Genomic DNA, 16,301 nt, shown 5'->3' with positions numbered 1-16,301 from the left:
CATTCATTTTTAACACGCTTTTATTTATAATTTTTAAAAAGAACTTAAAAGAAGATATCATCATTAAGGGCCAGTTTTTCGATCCAGGATAAAATTTTATCCAATGATAAAATATATCTATACATTTCATATATATAAATATACTGACAATAATAATTTTATGCTGGATAAAATTTTATCTTGGATTGAAAAACTGGCCCTAAACAAAATAATTTTATTTAAAAACTATTTTACAATGATACTAAAGTTAACTGACAGCCGTCAATTTTTAAGTTCTTATAACAAATCAATTACAGTAATAAAAATGCTTTTAAAATTTTCCACTAAAATTTTTTTTTAATTTTCACAAGTAGAATTTTTTTCATAATAATTTCATTGCTATAAAATTATAAAAATATTTCTAATGCCTGTCAACTTCAGTATCATATTTTATACTTTTTACTCCATATGAATTACAAAACCCACAGAAACTAAACTTATGAAAAATTACACAATTAACAATGGCAATTATCTATCACAATATAAAATAATTTTATTCGAGGCTTTTATTAAAATACAATTTATTCATCTTCTTTTGATTTTTGTGTTTTTTCTCTCAATGTTCTTAATGCGGGAAAAGGGTATTTTCGCCTTAAAAGTTCTTCGTAACCAACTGTACCTACAATATTTTTAATATCAATAGCATCTTTAATTGTAGCAGCTGACCAACATTTACAGCGCTTTTTTTGAGATTGTATTGCTTCCAAATAGCTGATTTGATCTTCATTGAAAATTGTTTCCATCATTGTTCGCCACAACTCCAACTTAGCTTCTTGATCTTTTATTTTATACCTTGCAAAACCAAGTTTATTCCTGTACACTCGAAGAAGTTGTTGTTGCTTTTCTATTAGTTGATTCATGTAAGTTATTTTATCTTTATCATTACTATTTTTATTATTATTATTAATATTAATATCATTGTTGTTGTTGCTGCTACTGCTACTGCTATGATCATTATTACTGCAATTATTATCATTAATAGTGCCATTATTACAGGTGGACATTGATGTTGACACTGATGTATTAACCATTGAAAATTGCTCTGGATCGTTGGTACTGAATGGATCATCATCAATTTCATTTGTTTTTTCTTCCACAGTATTTTTATCATTTTTGACAGTTTCTACCGAAGCAGTTTGTTTTATCATACTTTTTTTATATTCAGCCACAGTTTTACTAGCTTCATTTAAATACTGCAAATATTGACTCAACTTTCTACGATTTTCAATTAATTTTTCTGAACGGGTAGGTAATTTTTCTTTATCATCATCTGTACAAACCCTTTTATTACTTTCAGTCTCCTTCTTTGTCATTGATCGTAACTTTCGTTTGTTACCATCTGGATTATCTTGGCTTTGAACAGTGTAATTTTGTATTTGTGGTTTTTCTTGTCTAATTTTATCAGAAGTTTGCTCATTTTGCAGTGGCGCATTTTGTTTAAGAATTAAAAATAATTGATTGTTTACGAGATTTACTCCAGTCTGTTTCAAATTTTCTTGTGCTTCCGGAACTTTAGGAGGATTTTTAATTAAAAATACTTGATTTTTTACCGGGTTAGTTCCATTTACCTTTGATATCACTGGTGCTTCCTGTGTGTTATTTTCATTTTTAATTAGAATTACTTGGTTTTTAAGTATTTTGTCACTACTCATATTACAATTAGGTTGATTTTTGTTTAACCTGGCATAATTCTGGGGTAGAGTTTCTTGATTTTGTGGTAGCTTTTCTGGCTTAACTACTAAAAACAACTTATTTTGAAGATTAGCAACCGAGTTTGGAACAATCCGAGTTGATTCTTGATTTTTAATTGAATTTCCTTGTTTTTCATTCACGTTTTCTTCACATTTTTTTTCGGACTGGTACAATGTTAAGTCTTTTTTAAGACTTTGTATTGATTTAATGTTTTGTTTAATTGTATTTTCAAGCTCCTGATGTAATTTTTCTTTCGAATCATAAATTAAATTGCCTCCACTCAGATGAAATTTATTTGTACTCTGAAGAGATTCTTCATCATCAGGGTTAATTGAACTTTCTTGTTTTTGTGTAATTTTACTTTCTTTTTTAATTAATAATATCTTATTACTATGTAGTTTAATATTTTTATCACTTCCTTGACTCTTAATCAATTTTGTCTTATTTTTATTCGAATTTGTATAAGTAACCGATGAATTTTCATTCTTAAAATTTAAAAGCCTTTGACTTTCAAATAGTTTTTTTTCATTGTAATTTGAATTTTGTGAACTGTCAGAAAAATATTCTAGCAATCGACTGCAATCTCTATCACTCTGAGACGAGTCATCTGTATTTAATGTTAAATTTTCTTGATTTTTTAACAGCTTTTCTGTGCTGTTAGTTACATTTTTCGAATGTTTAGACAAGCTATTACAAACGTCCCTTATTTTTTCTTGATCCTTGTTAAAATTTAGTTCACAATTATTCATTGATTCTTCTTTTATTTCCTGATCACTACTATTATCTTCGTCCCCTACTTCGGCTAGTTTTTCTTCTTTCACTTGGATTAGTTCTTCTTTAATTTCGGCTATCATTATTTTTTCCGAGTCTTTATCAGAACTTTGAGCACAATCATCATCTTCTTCTTCTTCTTCCATAACTTCGTATTCTATTTCTTCAATCTGAAATTAATAAAAAATTCATTAGTAATTTTAAAGATGGACGAAAGTTTTCTTTGTACTTACTACTTCAAATTCTGTTGATTCACTATCTGATAATGACGCTTCATTATTTTTTAGATGTTTTATTCGAACATTTTGAAGTTGAGTCGAAGAATCGGAGGCATTTGAATTGGTTGACTCCATCTTAAAATTAAAAAAAAAATAGTTTCATTAGTTTAAATAATAATAATAACAATAACAATAATAATAATAAATAAACTCATATAAAAAACTACTAATTTTTCAAAAAAATGAAAATTTAATTTGAAATTTGAATGCATCAACTTATAAATAGTAATCTTTAAAGTTTATAATTTATTACTTTATTACCTTAACGTCTCCAAATTATATAACTCAAACTAATAATTGTTTTTTTTTTTTTTTTTTTTTTTTTTTATAAACATTAAACAATTTTAAATCAACTGCGCATTATACGCGTAGAAAAAAATTACGCTTATAGTGGTCGTCGGTCTGTTAGACCGCTATATTTTAAACTATTTCATAAAAACAAAATTATTCAATATTTAAAAGAAATTATAAAATATAAGAAATTAATTAAAATTTATTAGTTAGGGAGCTACTAAAAAATGCAAATCAAAATTTTTTAAATTAAAAAGTGTTATAACAGCGATCGCTGTGTGATATATTACCGTTTAAAGGTTAGAACTAAGACTAAAAATTGAGCTGAGTACCAAAAGTAACGAAATTTTGATCAGATACCATTAATATATAAAGATAAAAAATCGTAAAAATATACACCTTATTATTCGTGGTTGGAGAATTCGGTTGTGGTTCTATTGTAGACACAGCACATGAGTCAAAATCTTGCTTACCATCACAACAAAGCGTTACAGCCTTATAAGCTGAATAATGTTCCTGCAAAAATTCATTGTCATGAGTACTTATATCAAACTGTCAATTATATAACATTAAATAAATTGATTTATTAGAAATAAATATTAGTCAATATTGAAATAATGTGGTATTATACCTCACAAACACAATATGTATATTCATCTGGTGACCACTTGGAACGGCTAATACTTTTTATCCATTTTTCTCTAGGCACGTTTTTGCGAGGTAATATCTTCATAGCACATCCATTTTTCGTTGAATTATAACACCCACGAACTGAACAGCCGGTCATTTTATATTTTATTCTGTTTACTATTTATAAATTTAATTTTTCCAACGAACTTTATGTTATGTATGCCTACTAACGACTAGTTATTATCACGGCTGACACTCAACTTTAAGCTCCCAATGGCTTATAGATGGCACTCAAATCTTAATAAAATAGTTGATAATACATTTTTTATTCGCCTATGGTAAGTCTTAGTCCAACGGTAAGTTAGTTTAAAAAGTATTCCCTGATAGCCAGCGTTTTCTCAGTAAGTGTTGACTTCCAGCAGTTACGGTTAATTTATATATCAAGTTGGCGGTAATTCTTCACTCAACAACAGTTGTAAGCAAATTGACGGAAATCTACGGCCGCAACTTGAATACAAGTTAACAATCAAACTTGTAGTTAAATTTCCTTTCAACTTTACTACAATTTGACGGAAATACTTGTACAGCAAGTTTTGACGTCTATTTGCAGAGTAAGTTATAGGTACCCTGATAGCCAAGTCGGTCGCAACTTTCCGTCGATTTACTGCCGCAACTTGTCACCAAGTTGGCAGCAAGTCTTGGAAATGAACTCGGTTGTTCACCAAGTTGTCGGCAAAAATTGCTTTCGAAACTCTTTCGCACCAAGTTGACGACAAGTTTCTCAAGAAATTTGGCGACATATTGCGGCAGTAGATTGGTCTTGTTTTTCCCAGAAACTTGTAGCCAACTTGACGCCAACAGTTACAAATTCGGAAGTTGACCGCAAGTTGTCGCTAAGTTGGTGGCAACTATCTGACACCAACTTGGTTGGTCTGAAACTGGCTATCAGGGTAACTAATAGGTAATCGCTCGCTTTGCCAACTCTTTCCGTCAAGTTTGCTTCAAATTGCGGACGTAGATTGACAGTAAGTTATAGGTAAGGTGGCTATCAGGGTTGATGCCCATATCCGCAAGTGGACACTAGTGGTGACTGCTTTGTAAATTAATAAACAAACTCACGTCAAAACGTGGATGTGCATTGTAAATTTTAAATTTATTACTTTTTTTTTTTTTATTAAGCAATCATGATTAATTATTAATGATTCTATTTAACTTTTGATTTAATGTTCTAATTCTTTTAAAATTTATTTGACATTGTGTATATTTACACTTGACAATTTATGCATGAAAACTCATATAAAATATGTTGTATGAGGTTAGCTGAAAAAGTCACAACAGAAAGAACGAAATCAAAATTCAAGTAAATTTTGCTTAATTTTATCAACAATAAAATTATGGATAGCCAAGTTATTAATGATGACGTTCTAACTAGTTCTAAGAATGCCGTTTTGATGTCGAGTGTCCCTTTACCCAGTGACATCCTACAAATTCAAGGTAATTTAATTGTAAAACTAAAATTTACAAATATTTTTTTTTACAAGTCTTTTTGAAAATTTGCAAATATTTTTTTAAATTGCATTAATAATTTTTTTATGTTTTTGCAAGTTAATTTCAAAAAAAATTTTTTTGTAATAATTATTTGTTGAAAAAAATTTTTTAATTAGCAAATTTATGACACTGAAAAAAATTTAATAAAAAAATTCCACATGTGAAAATTAAAAAAATTTATTATTGAAACTTTTTTAAAGCATTTTTTTAATGTAATTGATGTGAAAATTAAATTAGTCGACATTTAAAAATTTTTATAATTTGTTTTTTTGACAAATTATTTTAAAAAAATTAAAAAAGAAAAATTTCACATGTAGAAAATTTAGAAAATTATACGTGCAATTTTTTAAAAATATTTTCTTAGTTCTAATTTAATTAATAAAAAAAAAAAAAATTGTTGAATGTCGTCTAATTTTAGTATCATTTAATTGATTTGTTATAAAAATAAAAAAATTTTAGTATTACGATTTCTTTTGGGTATAGTAGATTTAAAATTCTCAAGCTATAAATTTTAATAATTTTTAGGATATGACTGGAATAAAGGTATCGACTATCACAATTTATTTGAAAGCTACAGACTGTCTGGTTTTCAAGCTACTAATTTTGGATTGGGAGTAGACGAAATAAAAAAAATGATAGACTGTAAGAAGATACCATTAAACGTAGATCAAATCGATAGTTTTGAACAAGATGAATTTATAAAAAGAAAAAGTTCTTGCACCATTTTTTTAGGATATACGTCAAATATGGTATCATGTGGTGTACGAGAATCTATACGATTTTTAGTACAGCATAAAATGGTATTTATTATTTTTTACATTTTTCAAATTAATTTTTGACTAGACGAAATTTTTTAAAATTATCCCAAGTACTATTGTTTAATAAATCCACTTTAAAGGTTGATTGTATTGTGACAACAGCTGGTGGTGTAGAAGAGGATCTGATAAAATGTTTAGCACCGACTTACTTGGGTAAATTTGAATATGATGGTAAAAATCTTCGTGATAAAGGATTAAATAGAATAGGAAATATGATTGTTCCAAATAGCAATTATTGTCTATTTGAAGACTGGTTGATGCCTAAATTAGATAAAATGCTCGAAGATCAAGAGGAAAAGGTAAATATTTTTTATCACTAATTCTAATTTTTTAGTTGCGACTTTATTTTGTGATCGTGATCATTTTATGATTATATTTTAGGGTATGTTGTGGAGTCCGTCAAAAATAATAACACGGCTTGGTGAAGAAATAAATAACGAAGAATCAATTTGTTATTGGGCAGCGAAAAATAAAATCCCTATTTTCAGTCCAGCTTTAACCGATGGTAGTCTTGGAGATATGATGTATTTTCATTCGTTTAAAAACCCAGGACTTGTCGTTGACATTCTTTCTGGTATAGTTATTTGTTTTCCTTAATAATTTTAAGGTTGAATTACAAATATTGAATTATCATTACAGATTTAAAACGACTTAATACGATTGCCGTTAAAGCAATAAATACCGGAATAATAATAGTTGGAGGTGGAGTTATTAAACACCATATCTGTAACGCCAATTTAATGGTAATTTTAATAAAAAATTTACTAAAGTATTACACACTAAATCTATTGAATTGTTTTATTTAAAAAAATTATTCTTTAGAGAAACGGTGCAGACTTTGCTGTATTTTTAAATACTGCATCTGAATTTGATGGTAGTGATAGTGGTGCACGACCAGATGAAGCTGTATCATGGGGAAAAATTCGTAAAACTGCAACTCCTGTTAAGGTAATTTACATATATTTATATTTATATTTTCTTCAATTCAATTTGATTTATTTTATTTATAGATATACGCCGAAGCTTCTCTTATTTTCCCGTTACTAGTCGGCGAAACATTTGCTCGAGAATTCCATTTAGCTAAAAATTCATCAACTTCTAACACTGAAGAAATCACAAAAAAATAACTAAGATATCAATTAGACAAATAATAAAATAGCTATATTTTTCTAAGTTATTGTACATTAACAATAATCTTATCAATTTTATTATCATGAATTTATCTCAGAGCTAAGACCACGAAATGTTTATTTGAAAATCTAATCTATAGTTAAATTTTCAATTGAAATAATAATTAATCAATGTAAATATTTGTCGAAAATTAAAAATAAATAATTCTTGTTAAAAAAAAAGAATGATAATGTTTTGAAATTTTCTTATTTTTAAGGCGACTTCTGTATTGAATTTCACAGAAATGTGTAAGGTGAAATTGAAAAAATTGGAAATAAATATTAATATCGTCTTGAATTGCGCCGGCGTATCATTAAAACATTGAATCAGCAGGTGTACCTGCTAGCAAGCAAGAGCGCAGGGTTGTTCAAGGGGTTGATTATCATTGCAAGAGGGGGAAATATCGTTTGTCAGTTGTTACTTGTGAGCCCGCGCACGCGGACGGGCGTGTGAAGTTCACCCCCCCACTTGGTTTAAGCTCCTTTGTGAAGGCTACATTAATTATTTTTATTTTTTTTTATCCACTCATACACTCAGTTTTATTTTGTTTATTAGTGTAATTATCTAATAGGTGGTTGTTACTTTTTTTTTCCTTTTAAAATTCAACCTTCTTCGACATGAAATATGATGGACGTTGAGGAAACTAACATTGTCTCTAACGCAAGCTCATCACCGAGACCGTCTAGTCCAGCTGTGGATTCAACTTTTATCAGGTTTATATTTCATATTTCAATTCTTCTGTCAAGTTTCTTTTAAAGCTTAATCAATTGGGTGATTTCCTTTCACCTGATTCCCCTTTAAAACCATTTGTTATTCGATAGAATATTATAAAGCTCGAGTACAAGTCGATCCGATTGAGTAACCTTGAGTTGACGAAATTTTTTTGCAGATTAAATTACACTGCTGTAACTTAATAAATTATTCAAAGTTTTAAAGTTTCAATTTTTTTTACCAAACAAACCCTTCAATTATATTTAATTTTTATTATTGAGCTTTTCTACGTACCTGTTTAGTAGAGATAAGAAATTTTTATTGAAATTTATATAAAATTAAGCTAGCTATTATTCGTTGTATTTTTAACAGTAAATCAATAAATCCACTTACATATACAATATTTATTTAAAAACAATTTCTTTACATAATTTTATTTTTCAACTAACTCATTTTACTTTTCATACTTAATTAAAAATAAAAAACTTACAAAATACAGATTAAAAATTTTCCGATAAAAGTCCTTTAAATTTTCTGTTAATTTAAATTATTAATTTTGATTTCAACACGTGTAAGATATTCATAACGTGAGTAATTTCCGTTTTTTTGTTCCTGCTATAAAACGACTTTTAATAATCAATTTTCAATATGTCTATAGATGAAATGTTAAATTGATGTAATTGCACAATTTGCCGTTGATAATAGGGCTTGAAATATAGCATGTAAAGAAAATTTTAATTATAAACAATCAAATTATTTAAAAAAGTTTATTTAACAAAAAATTTTAAAATTTCTTCTTAAAAGTAAACTCAAGGACGTATATCATTTTGTTTATTTAACTGATCTATTTTTTTTTCTCAATTTCATTACTATTATATGTACAACCTTGTCGCGTATGTAGCCAAGGTAAAAAAGGTAGTTTAATTGGAAAGTAGGTCAGTTCTTCTTTATCACAGGACCTTTCACACTATTGCTCCAATTTTATTTTTTGCTTGATAATAAGCTTCGGTATTACTGAGCTTAAGTTTTTATGGAGATATTAATAAAAAATAAAAATTTATTCTCAGTAATTCTGCAAGCAATTGAATTTCAATTTTTTAATTGTTAATTAATACTGAATAATTAAAAATAATGATTTTTTATTTATTTTTAGTATAAAGAGAGAACCTAGTACAGAAGAACCAAATAGTCCATTGGAAGCAAACAGTCCTGGATCGATTCTCCGTAATAGCGGTAGGTTTTCTTCTCAAAACACATGTACCAAGATTAAAACATGATTAATTACATTATTCGTATTGCCATTGATACAAGCAATTGATAAGTGAGAACCTCTGTTAATGTGTGCGGGAGGTAGAATGAGTTTCCCAGCTGTAGTCTCTCGCGATCGATTCAAAAACGGCAGCATAGCGCCCCACCCTATTATGTTTTCTTCTTACCCAGAGAGCATCCACAGCCTCTGGGGCTTTTATTTTTTTCCTATCTTCCTTGTATTGGTATCTCCTTTATTGTGTCTGCTCTGAGCCTGCAACCGTTTACGAAGAAGAGAACCGGAAATGCGCTTGCTGTATTTTTTTTATTTTACTTTCGTCATCCCTTCTTTTGTTATTCAATTCTGACAATCTGTGTCAAGGTATTGAAAATGAGTTTTCTCTTAATTTAATTAACTTCACTCTCTTTACAATTATGGAGATTAATAATATCCCTGTTAGAAATATTAATTTTTAACAACAGTTTATTGTTAATTTATTTATAAAATATCCATTTGAATTTTATCTTCCTGATTAATAATGCAAGTGGAGCTTACATATCACGGTGTTTAAAAATGTAGGACTAATTTTAAATGAATAAGGTCTAAGTGTAGCTTTTTTCGAATAATAATATTTAAATTATGAAATTATAAATATTTAAATATATAATGGAGTGTTAATTAAAAATCAAAAATATCATAAAATTTTAATTAATTCAAACGTATAAATTATTTAGAATTTATCAAGGGAATTATTAATGCAATAATTAAAAAAGTTAAAAGAATATAAACATTTTTGAATAGTTTTAGAAAAAATAAATAAACTCCGAACGATTTAAATTCAGTTTTGAGTTTAAAAGTGATGAATAGCTAAGTTATTCATAGGTCTATAAATGAATAATATAAATCTTGAATTATAAATCTTTGAATAAATTTTGAATTAAAATTGTCACAACAGAAAGAAATTTTTTTTCTCAGTTTGATAGAAAAATTATCTTGATCCAAGAAACTCATTCTGAAGACAAGCAATTGTATATTCAAGAATTTCTTACCTTGAATCTCATAATCTTGACTTGAGAGACTAATATCTTCGGTCAAGAACCATTGTCTCTTAATTCCAGAGTTTATTATCTGCGATCGATACAATCAAGTTCTTCATTCAAAAAAAATTCTCAACTAACAATCATTTTGTTTTCTTTTAACAGCTTTATATGTTTCGGTTAAGAACAAGCTTCTTCATTCAAAATACCAACAAAATCTTTAAAAAATTTTTACTTCAGCATAGTCATTAAAGTATATTCAAAACTTTTTTTCTGATGATATATACAGGAAGTTTGAAGACTCTGATTTACTATCGATATTTTGTTTATTTATTTGTCTAATTGATTATAAATATAAAAAGTTTGTAATTATGTGCAAGTAATTTTACATTGGTTTAAACTATCAATAGTTTATGTACCGTAAGTATAGATGCGAAAGTTAACTAAGAGTATGCAAGGATGTAACCGGTTTCTCAGGTTCATTACTCTGCCTTGGTGCATCTCCTTTCCTGAATAGGTGTATATACTAAGATCTTCATGTTTATGATGCTACATGTGAAACTTCATCCCCTTTTAAAGTTAAAAAAAAAAAACAAATAACATTTTCAATCAAATCGAGTTATTGGGAATAGAATCTTGCTGTATGAAAACACTAAGTGTTTGAAAAAAAAATATTTTTATCAGAATCTCGTTATTAGCAAGATCTTAGGTGCACTGAAAAATTAAAAAATTAATTATGTTAATAATTTATAACTATTTTGAAAATTTTAGGAGTGAAATTACAATTAAAAATTTTTAGGAATTTAGCAAGCTGAAAAGTTTAAACGCAGTTTACATTAAAAAAAAATGTTGAGTATTTTTTTCAATTGAAAACTGCTTCACCCACACTTTTTAGAAAACGATTTTTTTACACTTTTTGTTAGCAATAGTTTTAAAATCTTTTATAGAAAAACTTTTTTGATGAAAGAATAAATAAAGAAATACTCAAGAACTGATATTTCTTTAAAGATTAAAATAAAACATATTTTTCTTATACTTTTATGAAGAAGTTGTCACATTTAAATTGAATTAATATTTTATTTTCACCTCAATTATTTTATATTTAAAAAAAAAATTTTAAGTTAACTAACAAATTTTATTTTTGAAAAATATTTTGCTTGTCAGTAGACTTAATTAATCAAGATTAGAATTCCTCGATGTAAATTATAAATTTATCAATTTAAAGATTTTATATTTTCGATATTTTTGCTTCACATTTTTATGATTAAATTTTTTTCTCACAATCAGAGTTTTTTTTTTTTTTACATTACAATGGCACCATTCGAGAATGTCGACTTGAAATTTTTATAATAGAAGAAAAATTTGTTTTCCAATCTTTTGGAAGCGGGGATCGCTTTATGGTAGTTCTTTATTTTTAATTATTTTTTTTACGTCACATTTGAGATAAGGATCATAAAAATAAAAAACAATAAATTTTTTAAATGCATTTGAAACTAAACTTACCAAAAATTTTTAATAAAATTTTTCTAAACAAGTACAGCGATTTTTATTATTTTTTGCGTTTTATATGACAAAACAAAATTGTAAGAAAGAATTTTTAAAATGTCAACTTTTACGATTTTTACAAAAATTTTTTAAAGTCGAAAAATTAACATTTTATCAAAATTGTTCTTTTAAAAATATTCTATTTTTGATAAAGTTTAAGAAAAAAAAAATTTAACTATGTTAGTTGTATGACCAAAAATAGGTCGGGCTCCACTTGTAAAAAAAATTGCGAAACTTTTTTAAGAATACTTATTTTTTTTTTTAATAAACTTTAATCGGAAAAACTTAATCATAATGATTTCTCAATTTTGAGTGAGAAATTCTAAACAACTAGTAAAAAAAAAAACAACTATTAATTTCCCAATTTTAAGTCTGTTCTGTAAAATTTACCAAAATAGAGTTTGGCAGATTTCTACCAAGAACGCTGATTTAGATTTCCATAGTATAAATAGTACATAAAATTATTTTAGCCAACAGTAATGTCACAAAATCTTAAAATTTTCAAAACTTGTTTAGATATCACGTTAAAAATCTAAAAATACAAAATTTATCCCGAGATGTTAAAAGATATTAAAGGTGCGAATGGCGAAGATTCTGAAAACATATACAACAATCTTGATGAGTTAGTTGATACGACAATTCAGTTTTAGCATGAGATCGGGATAAAACATTCGCTCGGGCTAGCTCGGGACTTCTCGGTCAATGAACTATCGTAGCTGGTGAACCCAGTTGGTCCACTCGTTTTTCCCTCTTTACGTCTCAATACCTTCTCTTCCTCTTGAAGAGCCAGTGGAGCCTGGTATCTTAACTCGAATGTTCCCCACTAACCCTCTCCCTCTTTACCACTCGTTTACTTCGTTCATTTATTTCCCCTTCCATTCCATCCCTAACTCTCAACCTCATCTTTATAATTCTTTCTCTTTCTCTCAACTCCACAATTCTCAAACTCATAGTTACCTTTTTCTTCTTCTTCTTCTGCTTACTCTTCTTCTTCTTCATCATCTACTATTCCTTCTTACACTCGTTGTTATCGTTTTCGTCGTCGTCATTGTCGTCATCATTCTCCCTCGTGTACATGAGCCGGTGGTATCCCCACGCCCCGAATTACCTCTCGAATCGCTCACGCGAGTTGCAATGCCGTAACTTGCCGGGTTTTACTTACCTCACAGGTAAGCCAAGCTCAACCAACTTACGTTTTCCGTGCGAGTATCATATATGAAAGGAATACTTACTAAACTTAACTTAAATTCGCTAACATTCGCGACAAACGTAAACACATGGCTTTTACATACGCATGTTATTAATTATTAATATTTATATAAATATTATTTTTCACTCAATAATTATTCAACTAAACTATTTCTTTTCGAAGAAATAATAACATTAAAAAAATTATTTTTTTTTTTTATTACAATTTATTACAATGTGCAACACGTGGTTCAAGTGAATTGTTTAAGTTTCCAAATGTTATAAAATTAATCAACTGACATTTAATATAAGTGATGGTTTTAATAATAACAAATAATGAAGATAAGAACTGCTTGAAGATTATTATTTTAAAAAAACTTTTCCACATGCATTACTTCTAAGTGCATTACTTGGCTAAAAAAATTTGTTTTCTTCTGGTTTAAAATTAAAAAAAAAATTTATTGATTTAAAATAAATATATTGTTTTGTTGCGATAAATAAATAACATTTTATTAATAAATATCCACTGCACGTAGAGTTATGAAAGGATTTTGACAATGCTCGTAGCCAAGGTGAATGCACTGTACTAGTGACGTATAAATGGAACGCGGAACCGTGGTGAAACATTGCATGAGAGACAAATTACCGTTTACTTACTGCGAAACAGCTTCTCAGGATGCTCTGTTTTTATAGTGTACCTTTGACTAGTTTCTTCTAATGAAATTTCAAAAAAGGCTATTTTTAATGAAGATCTTTTTTGAAATCTGATCAAGTACATATATTCATACTTTGATAACAAAGTTACGTTGACTATGTAATTGGAAAAGTGTTGGAGTATGAAAATATGAGAAGAAAAAAGAAATGTTTGCATGTAAAGTTTGAAATCAAAAGAAAAAATAAAAGGAATTTAAGTAAACAGAAAGAAGAAATAAAAGAGACAACATTGTGAAGTCAATGTCCGAAGATTACGGCAATGACATTCACTTTTTCTCACTCTTCTCTCGGTAATTTCGGGGACTTTTTTTGTTATTATTAATGATGATAATGATACTAACAATATAAACAATGGGAAAAATCTTTAATAGAGATTTTTAATAGATGAAGACAAGGAATTTTTATTTCTTCTGCAATTACTTGGAAAACTAGAGTCCGTACGATGGATGTTTTTAAAATTGATCAATCATTAACAGCGGGTTTAGGAACTACTCCGACGCCGGACACTCTCACACCGGAAGTGTCATTTGATGCCGGAAGCGAGTTTAATCTCAGTTTCTTCGATGGTCCTGAGGATAACAGTGCTCAAGGCTTCAGTGATCCTGGATCTGTTGGGAGCACCAGTGCATCATCTCCACCTGGTACACCAGCTAATATTACTGTTAATTTGACTAATTCTGTAACTTTACCCATAGTTCAAGTACCTTCAGGTATCACAGTTGCACAAGGTTTGCTTATTTTGTTTATTTATTACCAATTGTAAGATAATATATTTTAGCTTTTTTTATTTATTATATTCCTTTGATTTTTTCAATACTGGGGTACTTTCACTCTGATGGCCTTTTACCTCTTCTTACTACGGGTTTCTATTGCGATTTGACATTTCACTCTCACTTTAGGCTTTTGCAACATTATACCACTGCTTTGTTCAGGCTTATACACTGAAAACTTATACATGGAATATATAATGCTCTTTATAGATGTAAATTTCAAATAAAACATACATATACTTATATAATCTCAATTACGAAAAAAAATTAGCTTTGAATTTTTATAAAAATAAAGTTTTAATGTGATTAAAGATCAAATTTTAAGACTTTAATTTCACGTTTAAAACTATTACTTTCGAGAAAAAAAATTTTCAATCTTAATTCAAGAAATTAATCCTCGGCAAAAAGTTCTCCAGAAGAATTTTACAGAAACAAAGCAATATACTCTTTTGAAATAAAACACACATATTCTTTGTCAAACAATTTCTTTCCGGAGGTTTACGTGGTTCAAGATATTAACGGCGTTTCAAAAATGATACTATTAGAACCAAAAACTATAATTTCTGCTATACTTCCCAATAACCAAAATTGCAGTGCAAAAGTTGCTATCTAATGATTGTTGCCAATTGGATGTCATGTTGACTACGAATCTTGACTTTTCAAATATTCTTGTTAGATTAACGCCAATCTCTTAATGCAGTTTGATGTCAGTGTAAGACGCCGATTGATGGCAAACTGACTATAAAAGTTCTGCGGTCATCAGAATCTGCTGTCAGTATGCATCCAAATAGCTATCATCAGTTTGGCATTCTGGTTTATCCTGACTTGATTATTTTGAATTGATAAAACATAAAATTCTACACTGATAAAGAACTATCTTCATTCAAGAAAAATATTCTTGATCCAAGAAAATAATTTTGAAGAGAATTAGTTGTCTTACTTCAAGAAATTCTTGTTTTGAATTCATGTTTCTTGGATTGAGAGGTCTAATCACTCCGACCGATAACATTTTTACTTGGTTCGCCCCGAGTCGAAATTTTAAAACTCTAGTTCAACCTAGTAGAGCCTGATTCCTTTGATGTAGACATATGCCGCTCTGATTTAAGTACCTTTTTCAACCTAACTCGTCTTGCGATCAGGGTGAGGAGTATTGAGTCGGGGTTTAGTTTAAATTTTAAGATTCTGTTTAAACCTTATACGTCTAAAATCAGGTTGTAGAAGAATGAGCTGGGGTTTAATGAGAATTTTATCACGTAGGCCTTCTAGGGTGAAACAGAGACTTAAACTTTATAAATTTTTCGAAGTTAATAATAGTAATAAAAATTATTATCATAATTTCGAAAATGTATCAATTGATGAATATTAATGGCAAAAAGACAAATACAATTGAAAAAATTCAATTATTTCAGTGATTTAATTCGTTTTTTTTTTTTTTTTTTTTTTTCTTAAAGACTTTTGCCATCAACAAAATATAAAATTAACTATTAAATTAAATTGATTGGCGAGCATTAAAGCAACAAGATAATTAATAAGAATGAAATTATCTTTAGTCATGAACAAAAATTCTTAAGCTAAGAAATTGTTTTTAGCTTGAAGAAGTTTAAATTAATTAAAAATTTGTTGGCAAAATTCTTGAAGAGGGCCGTCATACTTCACCTTTCCATGTACGTACGTTAAAAAAAGCTAAAAGTTATATAAGTTCTTATGGTTCTGTTTAAGAGGGAAAAGGCCGAGATAACAATTTAAGTTCTATTTCTTCGATTGACTGAAAAATAAACATAATTGTAAAATCTAAAGTCTATGATATATTAATGTTTTTGATATATGTTCTTTTGGTTTAAAAAAAAATC

At 28.1% G+C, this 16,301-nt stretch overlaps 3 protein-coding genes across 7 annotated transcripts in view; 2 read left to right on the top strand and 1 right to left on the bottom strand.

Annotated features, from left to right (window-relative positions):
* Positions 1–527: 527 nt before the first annotated feature.
* LOC123267459 (myb-like protein D) lies at positions 528–12,907 on the bottom strand. 2 transcript variants are annotated; one of them, XM_044732083.1, is made up of 4 exons: positions 3,703–3,969; positions 3,471–3,587; positions 2,736–2,855; positions 528–2,672 (listed from the first exon to the last, which is right to left on the bottom strand). In XM_044732083.1, exons 1-4 carry the CDS (start codon positions 3,856–3,858, stop codon positions 561–563), a joined length of 2,505 nt encoding a protein of 834 aa, XP_044588018.1. In that variant the 5' UTR covers positions 3,859–3,969; the 3' UTR covers positions 528–560. The 2 variants fall into 2 exon arrangements, with proteins under 2 accessions (XP_044588018.1, XP_044588019.1); XM_044732084.1 differs by lacking the exons at positions 2,736–2,855; positions 3,471–3,587; positions 3,703–3,969 and adding an exon at positions 12,737–12,907 and having other exon boundaries at positions 528–2,641.
* On the top strand, positions 4,831–7,534 carry LOC123267464 (probable deoxyhypusine synthase). Its single transcript, XM_044732093.1, has 7 exons — positions 4,831–5,195; positions 5,775–6,049; positions 6,148–6,366; positions 6,449–6,641; positions 6,707–6,810; positions 6,890–7,015; positions 7,078–7,534. The coding sequence occupies exons 1-7, from the start codon at positions 5,096–5,098 to the stop codon at positions 7,192–7,194; spliced, it is 1,134 nt and encodes a 377-aa protein (XP_044588028.1). The 5' UTR covers positions 4,831–5,095; the 3' UTR covers positions 7,195–7,534.
* LOC123267461 (ecdysone-induced protein 78C) overlaps positions 7,655–16,301 on the top strand; it is a 47,256-nt gene continuing 38,609 nt past the window's right edge. For 2 of the 4 annotated variants that reach the window (XM_044732088.1, XM_044732087.1), the window contains exon 1: positions 13,423–14,409. In XM_044732088.1, coding sequence (XP_044588023.1) covers positions 14,124–14,409 — 286 coding nt within the window. In that variant the 5' untranslated portion in view covers positions 13,423–14,123. Of the gene's footprint in view, positions 7,951–9,101; positions 9,182–13,422; positions 14,410–16,301 lie in introns of those variants that run through there. The other 2 variants (XM_044732090.1, XM_044732089.1) reach the window with 2 other exon arrangements.

This window comes from Cotesia glomerata, linkage group LG6 (assembly GCF_020080835.1).
Source record: "Cotesia glomerata isolate CgM1 linkage group LG6, MPM_Cglom_v2.3, whole genome shotgun sequence".
Lineage (NCBI taxonomy): Eukaryota > Metazoa > Arthropoda > Insecta > Hymenoptera > Braconidae > Cotesia > Cotesia glomerata.
Note: the sequence above shows the minus strand (reverse complement) of the source record. Positions and strands in the feature narration are given on the sequence as shown.